Source organism: Amia ocellicauda, chromosome 4 (assembly GCF_036373705.1).
Source record: "Amia ocellicauda isolate fAmiCal2 chromosome 4, fAmiCal2.hap1, whole genome shotgun sequence".
Classification (NCBI taxonomy): domain Eukaryota; kingdom Metazoa; phylum Chordata; class Actinopteri; order Amiiformes; family Amiidae; genus Amia; species Amia ocellicauda.
The window spans coordinates 31,515,685-31,526,742 of record NC_089853.1 but is presented as its reverse complement, the minus strand read 5'-3'; the positions used below and the strand labels follow the sequence as shown (position 1 = coordinate 31,526,742).

At 42.0% G+C, this 11,058-nt stretch overlaps 1 protein-coding gene across 1 annotated transcript in view; it reads right to left on the bottom strand.

Annotated features, from left to right (window-relative positions):
- Positions 1–21: 21 nt before the first annotated feature.
- LOC136748801 (transient receptor potential cation channel subfamily M member 1) overlaps positions 22–11,058 on the bottom strand; it is a 70,617-nt gene continuing 59,580 nt past the window's right edge. Inside the window, exons 21-30 of the mRNA XM_066702849.1 lie at positions 9,225–9,347; positions 8,690–8,821; positions 8,478–8,606; positions 7,908–8,159; positions 5,909–6,083; positions 4,369–4,389; positions 3,567–3,711; positions 2,973–3,175; positions 2,192–2,324; positions 22–1,918 (exon numbers count right to left, since the gene is read on the bottom strand). Coding sequence (XP_066558946.1) covers positions 667–1,918; positions 2,192–2,324; positions 2,973–3,175; positions 3,567–3,711; positions 4,369–4,389; positions 5,909–6,083; positions 7,908–8,159; positions 8,478–8,606; positions 8,690–8,821; positions 9,225–9,347 — 2,565 coding nt within the window. The 3' untranslated portion in view covers positions 22–666. The remainder of the gene's footprint in view (positions 1,919–2,191; positions 2,325–2,972; positions 3,176–3,566; positions 3,712–4,368; positions 4,390–5,908; positions 6,084–7,907; positions 8,160–8,477; positions 8,607–8,689; positions 8,822–9,224; positions 9,348–11,058) is intronic.

Here is an 11,058-nt window from a genome sequence, read left to right as displayed (position 1 = left end):
TGCCTAGTGAACTTGCATCTGGTGAAATTATTTATAAAATATCAAAACACACTGCAACTCTTACAGCTGGTTTCACACACCTTGATTAGCAGGTCTGTGAAACCAAAACATAAATAATGTAACAAAGAAATGCTCTTGATTGGTTCAATTATACATTTCAGTTAAACTTCCTTTGTCCCCTTTGCCCTTTTCTGAAATAGTTATGATTTCTAGTTTGCTAGGGAAACCCGAGTTGTACTAATACTACTTAACAGTGAATTGCCAGAATGCAAACTGTTCAAAACTACATTGTCCAAAGAATTAAGCCAGTTTATTTCAAAGTTACAGAAACCGTTTCACATTTAGTCCATTGAGCACAGTGAATATTATGAACATTGAAAAATTGCTCTGACATAACAAACATCATAGAATAACTTATGGTTAAAATGAAAATGTTCCCCCTGTAGTGATGCAGTTTAATGTTGTACTGCTGTCCAGTAAGGAACTGTCACAGTCTCCCTCCCTGCTTTTCTTATGCAATGTTAAAGTGCTGTGCAGAACTGACAATCTGGATTGGAGATTCTGAATTAATGCACTATCTCCAATTTACATTTGTATTGAACAGACTTAGCATCAGGTGATCTACATGTTACTGCCTTTTCACTATTGAGCCCCTATGCTAGATCTTCAGCAGTCTGTTTCAGTAGATGAGTTCTGCTTGAGCACTTCATTCTCCTTTGTCTCCACCTCCTGTTCCTCCGTTGTATTGCCACAAGCCACCACAATGTTTTTGACACTGCTGGCTCCTCTGAGCTTCTCTGTGCTGTCCCCCTTGGCTCTCACCTTCCTCGGGTTGGCATTCAAACTCTTTGACCTGAGAGATGGATAAATCCTGTCCTCGGCTACAAACAGGTGGTCTGTGTCCATTCTGTCCCCTGAAGTTTCGCCATCATCCATTGTGTCTGTGACCAGCTGCTTCAGCTCGGCCTGTGACTCGGCCTCTGTGCCTATAGGGTCCTCTTGAGATGGCCTCACAATGGAAACTTGGGGCGGCTTCCCAAACGAGCTGGGGTGAACTTTGTACTCGAAACAAGCTGTCCACCGTCCTATCGGAGACTTGGTAACCTGGTCCATTAAGGACTGGTAGTCCATGGCCCAGTTGCCTTCATCTTCAGCTGCCCCTGCTGCTGGGGTAAATATGATGCTACTTCTGGACTTTATTGTAGTAGGTGGAGAAGCATTATAGACTTGTGATGGATAGTACCGCAAAGCTTTGGACTTTTCCAAGGGGTAGGAGACTGTGGCTTCCAGTTGTGCTCTTTCTAAGCCGGTGTTTCGAAGTACAACCCGTGGAGTGTCCTCACCGTTCACCACAGACTGCAAAGGTTTTGGTTCTCTCTGAAAATCAGGATCATCTGGCTGAGCTTTCGTATCATTAGAGGAGGAAATTAAAATGTCTACACTTGGTTGCCTGGAATCTGGAACAACTCCTAATGTCTGGCCATATTCCTTGGAGGTCGTGGGACTGGATGTGTGATAGAAGCTGCCTTGGTACTCTGGCTTGAGCTGCATCTTTCTGTCCACAACCTCCTTCTCTTCCTTGGCCTTCGAAGGGGGTCTCAGTCCCCGAGGTGATGCTGAGGCTCCATTCTCATCATACAAGTGCTCCTCGCTGTCCACATGATAGCGATAGATGCTGTAGCCATCTGAGCTGTTGATGCTGCTCTGGCGTAGAAGGAAGCCAGGATCACACTCTGAGGAGGCCCGGGATCGGGACAGTTCAGACTTGTCCACGCCGGCCAGCTTCTCCACAGCATTCAACATCCGCCCCGAGAACTCCTCAAGCTGGGCCAGCCGCAGGTCCACTGTCTGCAGGGAGGCCTTCATGAAATGCTCCCTCTCGTTGACCTCCTCCAGACGCATGGACATGTTTTCAACCCTATGAAAAATGAAGCAAAGTGGTTCAGAGTTTGAAGTTACAATCTTAAACGTTAATTTATTTTATGGGACTAACATTTCATATTTATTGACATATCTTAAATACAATTTCATTTTTTAATTATTTGAATGTATCTTTTTTTGACAATGCCTTTTAATATATTACCTGATTTTTCATTTAAAATGTTACCATTCCTGGATAAAAGTGAATGATATATTTTTTTAAATTGTTTTCTTTGACACTATTTGACACTTGTTTTAAACCTAGGCGTACCTTTCTGAAGTAACTCGAATGCGCTCATCATTGGAAGACAGCTGTTCATCTTCCTTCTCCTGGAAATATTCCTCCACACACTGCTCTTCAAACTCATGTAGTTTCTTCATCTCCTCTTCGGAAAGGATCAGCTCTGTGAAACAATGCCTGCATCAGTCTCTGAGATGCTTGCTTTCAGGTTTCCTTCTCATTCTTTGTTTCAATGTATTTGATCTAAAATATTGTTTGGGAAATAATAACATACCCTAGAAGTACAGTATTATTGGAAATGAACCAGCAACCCCAGCTCCTCTCATTATATAAATAACAATGCAGTCAGCATTCAGTCAGATTTCTTCATACAGTCTGAAATTATCTTGTCAATCTGGTATTTTTTTTCAGAATCCAGGGGGTAAATGAATGCTGATCATGAGAAAATGTATCCATTATCTGAATTCGTCTCAAGTGATTCAGTAAATCTAGTTGTCTGTCAATAAGAACCATTGGGGTTAGACTCAAATCTATTCTATGATTTATCAGTAAATATATACAGAAATTGAAAATCTAGTTACTGGTATCCATGACTGCTCACTATGGAGTAGGAAAGATGAATCTGTAGCTCTCAAGTTGGTCAGTTTAGGACAATCGAGGTAATTCTGTGACCTTATAAAATTTAACACTTTGGATGGGATGCCCAGTACCCAACTAACTAAATGCAACTTCATTTTAACTGGAGTGGACCACATAAGTAGACCACTGGGGCCTCCAGCTCAAATTTCAATGAGCCAATGAGTGGACCTACTTAGTCCTCGATCGCTCTCATCTAGGTCGCCTTCTTGCCTCCTCTTGCAGCGGCAGCAGATGCGCTTCACGATGATGTAAATGTGACTGAAGATAATGAGGGGGGGAGGAAGCACAGGCCGGTCGTGGAAGGTCATGATGAGCTGATAACGCTGGAACTTCCACACCTGGTTTGAGATGGACTTCACTTCGAAGAAAGTGTTACTGTCAGGAGACCAGACAAATTATTCAGCCTTCACAGGAAGATGTAGCTCTTTAAGGATTCACAAGTACTCTTCACTGGATGTAATCCCTGACCCCAAACAGGCCAGAGATGGGAGAATTTGTCCCTTTACATAACACTTGGCTTTTCTATGTTTTAACAGCTTTTGTTTGACATGATTCGACACTCATTGTGCCTTACCACACTATCCTTTTATGATTCCATTATTTTCCGTCAACTTTTACAAAACATGAGTTTCCGAATACAGGCCTCAGTATACAGTTCAAATCCCCAGGCCTTGTCCATGAATGTGAAGACCCCACCACTGCTCTACAGTGTCCGTGAGAGGGTATGTTGATATGTGAACTGGGATCATTGCCAGACGATACTCACTTAAAGACTGCAATGAGGAGGTTCACAAGGAGGATGTTGGCAACCAGTAAATAACAGGCCATGATAGCAGGAGTGAGCCAGGCCCCGGGGATACAGGGTGGCATCTTTTTCCCATCTTCATCATACAGGTTATCTCCACAGGGAGCTGGGGAAGGGAAACGATATCATAACATGGCTTAATAGGGGTGCATTAGCAGTCAGACAGAATAACTGATTACACTAAACATTAGTCTTCGATTTGAAGGAAGCCCTCGTTTTCAGGCGAACATACATTTACACACATGGGCTTTGCTGCTTCTTAGAAATTATGAGACACATACATATGAAGCACTGTTCTCAAAGCAGCAAGCCCTCACTCCATATATTGTATTTTATCCGGTTCCACAAAGTTGAACTCAAGTCAACTGAAACACACCTGCCCTTCCAAACTGCAGCATCCAGGCCAATCTTCCTTGCAGCCATTGAACCTGTCCAGCTATTCCAATCTGACCTCTCTACCACCTTCTCAGTGTTATACATGGTAGAATAATAAGGCCTATGCAAAACAGACAATGTTGTTCTTCAGTTTGTTGCCAATTATATTAAAGCTGGGATTTGAATGACTGAAACATCACCCACCTTAAAACATTGAACTACTTGAACTCTGCCCACCTTACACATGAGACAGTACGTCTCTTCAGAGGTAGGACAAAATAAAGAGCGTTGGTTAAGCTTTCGTTAAAAACACGACTAATACAATCTCAATCAGAAACTAAATGTCACAAAAAGGATGTTTTTATGTATTTTGAAATGCTTCACTTACGGTTGATCTCCATTGCGTAGACTAGAGATGAATCCAGTGACACAGGGCAACGAGAATGAAAAGGAAAACAAAAGAAAAGGCACAGGAAAGCAGAATAAGAAGCAGCCATACAGTAAATAAAGGCAATTGATGTTCTGCCATGAGGAAGACCTTGTCTGCTTGTTATGCTTGAAATGAACCACTTGTAACAAGGGTGATCTATGTCGGAAATATTCAGCTACAATTCATGTTTCTCTACTTAAACAAGCAAATAGAAGCAATAATTCTGTGCTTCACCATTTTTCTTTTTTGGTTTGTTGTTCATGATCCGGAATTATGAAATTAATGACTCCAATACAGTTGGGATTTTAAAAATAAATCCTGTAAATGGGTCAACTGTACTTTTAATATCTTAATGTGAATTTTAATATTCCCTGTTATAAATTCAATTAGATTTGGCAGTCAATTAGATAAAACTGTTTGAAATATTATTTTTAGATAACATTCTACGATATTATTTTTAAATATGTATTTTAAAAGGAATAGAATATGTCTTCCCCTTGACAGAAAAAAACAGACAATCCAGTATTTTAATACTAGCTGGCAGATGATTGTCAATGTGGAAGTAGGAGTAGAAATATTGAGCAAAATATCTGAGCACCATGCTACCTATTAAGCACAATACAGCGTTTCACTCTTAGCATCCTTGTTTGAAGGGCCTTTATCTAAGGATCAAAGGACCTGACCTAGGGTCCTGAATCTAGAAGATTTTATAGACAGGGCAGGTTAAAAGTCACACCTACATGGAAACAAATTACTCCATAAACTGAGCATAAACTATTTGCATAATTAATACAATGCTGTCACTCAATATATTGATTAATTTAGCAAATTCAACACTTTTTTAGTTTAAATTGTTATACTATGCAGAAAACCCTCTCGTATGACAAATATTACTGAACATAAAATGTTTTAACATATATCTTGACTGAGACAGTCTTTGAAATAGATATGAACAGCAGGAAATGTTTTTAAATACACAAAATGACATGTGTGTAATTAGGGTTACCAACCTGACCACATAATGACAGAAAACTTATATTACAGGTTTTTACAGTTACCTCACAACGGAAAACAAATAACTTGTGAACTGATTATGTTGAATTCACACCGTCATTGCTTCCAATTAAGTAGCACCTTTAAAAAAAACTGCCTTGTCTCAATGTATCCTTGAGTTACAGGGATAACCCTTCACATGTTAAATACAGATTACCTTGTGATGTTCCATGGCATCATTCACATGCTTAGGGAATGTTTGACCCTTTCTTTTAGAGTGACAAAAATGCCACAGCTACATGTCTGCGAATATGTCAAGCAAGGAGCTAAGCAAATGAAGCATGGCTCTACAGTCATGCTGGAAATAAAACACTAGTTAAAGCAGGAAAACCCAGGAGACCCAGGAAAGAAGCCAAACAAGACACTGAGCTGGAGGGAGGGACTGAAACGTGATCATCTGCCTTGGAAACAGGAAACAGAATCTTACTATGAATTCTAGTCTTACGGTCTATCTGGTCCGCAAACACCTCTCCATAGATCATCCAGTAGGGCATGTAGAAGATGTTGCGGGCGAGACGCCAGGTGGGCTCCTCGTCAGGGTGCAGGATGGCCTGGCGCGCCACGCCGAAGCTCATCAGCACCACCAGCATGATCACCACGAAGTACAGCATGTCAATCATCTGCAACACAACAGGCCGGCATAGTCAGCTCTGCTCCCCAACACACGCACAGCTCTGCAGGGCTACACGTAGAAGCGAAGCTACACCTGGACCTCCCACCATCAGGTACGATGGAAACACATCCCTTGTGTCTTCATTGTCCTCCGGTAGTGCTTGAAATGGGCCTGTTGTTAATTCTGTTCAAGCTTTTGAAGTACCTGCTCTTCATAAATGTCAAAGACTAATCTACTAGGGAATACATTACACTATAGGAGGTACAGATCTAGATGAAGTAACGCATGAGAAAGACCTAGGAGTCTATGTGGACTCCTCACTTTCTCCATCCAAGCAATGTGGGGAAGCAATAAAATGGCAAACAGGATGCTAGGGTATATTGTCAAAAGTGTAGAATTTAAAACAAGGGCAGTGATGTTCAGACTGTACAATGCGCTAGTTAGACCTCATCTGGATACTGTGTACAGTTCTGGGCTCCACACTTCATGAAAGATATCGCTGCTCTAGAGGCCGTTCAGAGGAGAGCAACCAGACTTATTCCAGGTCTGAAGGGAATGTCCTACTTAGAGACTGAGGAACTGAACCTTTTCACCCTGGAACAGAGGAGACTACGTGGGGACTTGATTCAAGTCTTCAAAATCATGAAAGGCATCGACCACATCAAACCAGAGGAGCTTTTCCAGATCAGCAGGGACACACGCACCCGGGGACACAAATGGAAATTGGGCTTCAAGGCATTCAAGGCAGAAAACAGGAGACACTTCTTCACACAGAGAGTCGTCACAATCTGGAACAAACTCCCCAGCGATGTGGTAGAAGCTGAAAGTTTGGGAACATTTAAAAACAGACTGGATAGGATCCTTGGATCACTTAGATATTGATGAACACCAAACGAGCACGATGGGTCAAATGGCCTCTCGTTTGTAAACTTTCTTATGTTCTTATGTTCTTACATACATATGAAACCCCATAAAAGGCCTTGATTTTGACTTTTTTTATTATTTTCAAGTACTGGTGTTAAGGAGGAGAAAGCAGTATGCTTTAAGTGGAAAACTGAAAGAATTTACATGGTAGCAAACAGTTAAAATTTCTGAACATTCTTAGGTGTTGTTCATTTTAGTTGTTATTTAACATTTTTTAACATTTTTTGCAAGAGATTAACCCAGCTGTGGATGGGTTACACAACCACTTTCACTGGGCCGCTTCCTTACAAAACAAAACAAAAACTACCATAAGCAGCAGATCATAAGATTAAGCCACAAACTTCCTACATTACAACGCAGAGGAAGTACACAGCTGTAGTGATGCTCCAAAAGCCATTTATCTTAATACAGTTATTTAGAAGTAGAGATACTGGAAGGTGAAACACTATTATTATCGTTAGCATCATCATTATCATCTTTATTATTATTTATATATGGATTGGCAACTTGGCAACTGTGGCAGATAACAGTAGGCACAATTCCCCTAATTGTACTTGTCTACCAATTAATCCAGGAGTTAAATTATCATTTAATTACAATATACGGCAATAAACAATGCTGTAATACTGTAAATGTCCTTTCACAATGACAAATAATTTTCTTAACAAAAGTTAAATCTAACCATGTTATTGACAACTTTATTGTTGTGATATAATAATTAATGTTACATTCCTGTATTTAGTATCTCACCTAGACAAAATAATAGGCACTGTAACAGAATGAGGCATCGATTCTCTGTTCAAACGCTATTACATTGTTCTGTAACTCTTAGTTTTTCTTAGTTTAACCTGTTGGACTGCATAGTGACTGCTAATGCCTGCAGTATGAAACAATGTCTAATTCTCACCATTTTCCCGATCATCATGACATAGGGTCCCAGATACTTGTTCACTCCAAAGATGTCCAGCACCCGGATGTACCAGAAAATTATATCCACGCAGTATATGACGCGGCCGTAGCCCATGTAAGGTTGATTCTGCAGCCGGAGGAGCAGGCCCATCAGGAACACAGAGATCGCCACCATGTCGGTGATGTTCCAGTACTCCTGCAGCCAAACGTTGATCTTCTGCTTCAGTTTGCCCGGCTCCGACATCAAGATCTGTAGAAGAGGTAAGACAATGAACGAGTGCTCAGGGCTACTCAAAAAGTATATGCAAACGGGGCCACAGGGCCTATTTCAAAAACAGTCAGAGAAGGGAATTGTTCATAAATCAGCATTAGGCAGTAACTTTGGGCCTCATGTCTGAATAGACAAGAAATCAGCCTTGCTTTTCTGCCTTTGTAACACAGAGCAGAGCACATATGATACACATCTGGCTTCTGTTTCTGTATTTTGGGAATGTTATTAAGGCACCGCTATGAGTAGGTCTATTGTAGGTTGATTAGGATTAGATTAGAGGTGTGGAAGTGGTCGCACCTCTCTGACTTTCTCCAGAGCCAGGGTGATGATGTAGGAGATGACAATCCATTCCTGCAGGGTGGGCCAACGCTCCATCTTCACCAGGATGACGTAGTTGAAAAGCATCAAGTACATCAGGTAGAAAATCTGTAGAGGAAAAGCGTGACCAGATTACCAATGAAGTTACTATTATGAGGGACTTTACAGATTGCAATCCAAATTCCACTTACAGTATAGAACCAAAACTTGGTAAAGGGGGCATTGTAAAACTCATAAATCTTTGTCCCTATAGGGACTCTCCTTTGCTTCTTATCGCTGTCTTCTTCATCCCCTTTCTTTGAGGTTGATTCCAGATTACCATCCTGAAAATAAATCAAAGGCAACTAATTTATTACTAGAATAAGAAAAAAAAAATCAAAACAAAACACAGAACACATCCCTGTGATCACTATAAAACCGAAAGCATTATACCACATTATTTTTTGTTTATCTGAACTTCCTTGTAATTCCACAAGAGGGAACTATTAACACCTAATTGATGTGCTGTCCAGCTACCCAGCAATGTGTGCATTTCTGTACTAAATAGTTTCTGATTAAAACAGCCGTGCAGTACACAGTTTTACTTCCTACAGCATTGTAAAGTATAACTATAACATATATACGTGTTTGTGTATGTTTAATCTTTGCATGGTTTTTGGCAATTCTGTTTATGTTAAATTGATGTTAATAAGTCCAGATAGTAAGACAGTAGGAAGTCGCCCACACCTTGCTTTCTTCTTCCTTTTCCTTTGCTTCCTCATTCTCCGCTGACGTCTGGAAGGACAGGTCCTCGTTTCCCCGAAATTCCAGGAACAGGATGCTGGGTGGGAAAACAATGCCCATAATAACCTGGAAATGAACAGAAGACTTTTAGGTGTATAGAAGAAAGGAAAACATGGTCTTAGCCTACAGATGAAGCCAGATATGAACATACAAAAAAAATAACGTAAAGAGAAAATTAGTTTCTATTTGCATTTTTCTCTAACTTAAAAATCAAAATCTGTGAACAGGTGAACCTGCACAGCTGGATTTACCCTTGTTATTGATCCTAGAACCTCACAGATGTGAGGTGAGGTGAGTGAACATGCTCACAGCCATATCCCATATATACATATAAGACTGATGTTGTATCTGTGTAATCTCAGGCACTCACTGTGCTTCATTATTGCATTATTGGTAAGTTTCTAACGCAAGTCTCCTGTCTTGAGAACTACAGTGAAGCAGAGGGCCATTGGGAAGAGTTGGTACAATGTTTAGTATGAGATCTATCCTGGTATGCGTATCAACCCCTGCAAACTGCTCTCCTGGCTGTCACTGACTCCCTCAGCTGTGCTCGGCCGGCCTCCCTCTCCTCAGTCCTCATCCTCCTAGATCTCTCCGCAGCATTTGACACCATTGATCACTCCATCCTCCTCTCCTGCCTCGCTGACCTTGTAATCTCTGGGACTGCTCTCACCTGGTTCTCCTCCTACCTCAATGACCGGACCTATCAAGTGATATGGTGAGGTTCCTCATCCACCCCCCAACCTCTCCTCACAGGCGTACCCCAAGGCTCTGTCCTGGGCCCCTTCCTGTTCTCTCTCTACACTCGCTCCCTGGGCCCCCTCATCACATCCCATGTTTTCTCCTGCTATCTCTGCCTGGATGCACTCACACCACCTCAAACTCAACCTCTCCAAATCGGATCTCCTCTTTTTCCCCCCTCTTCCTCACCTTCTGCTGATCTCTCCATCTCAATCCCCTTGAAATCTACGACACTCTCTCCTTCTTCTTCCGCATAGAACCTAGGAGTCACCATTGATCCTGCGCTCTACACCCAGCACATCACCATGCTGACACGCACCTGCAGATTCTTCCTGAGCAACATACGCCGAATCCGACCCTTCCTCAACGACTACTCGACTCAGCTGCTCGTCCAGCCACTGGTCCTCTCCCGCCTGGACTACTGCAACTCCCTCCTGGCCGGCCTGCCAGCAACTACTACCCGCCGCTCCAGCTCATCCAGAACTCTGCGGCTCGTCTGGTATTCTCTCTGCCACGATTCGCACATGCTACGCCACTGCTCCACTCCCTCCACTGACTACCGATACCGGCACGCATTCAGTTCAAGACATTGACCCTCACCTACAGCTGTCTTTAACAGACTGCACCGAGTTACCTGCTGACCCTTGTCTTTCCATACATCCACTCCCCTCCACCTTGCCTCCTCTCCACTCCCCTTCCTCCAGAGCCGCTCCTTCTCATCCTTGGCCCCTAAGTGGTGGAACGACCTTCCCACTGAAGTCAAAACAGCAGAGTCCCTGACCTCCTTCCGGCGCTTACTCAAGACACATCTGTTCAGACTCTACTTGCAATTTAGTCATTTATTCTCCTGTAACATTGCACTTTACAATGTTTTATCATACTGCTTACCTTGCGTTACTAATACTCATATTGTTATTTTGATTTCCCCTTTGCTCCCTTTCCCATTGCCCTTGACTGTGACTTAACAACTTGTCTGCACTCATCAGCTTTTACAATCCAGGATGTAAGACCTCAAATAGTATACATTTGTGTAAAT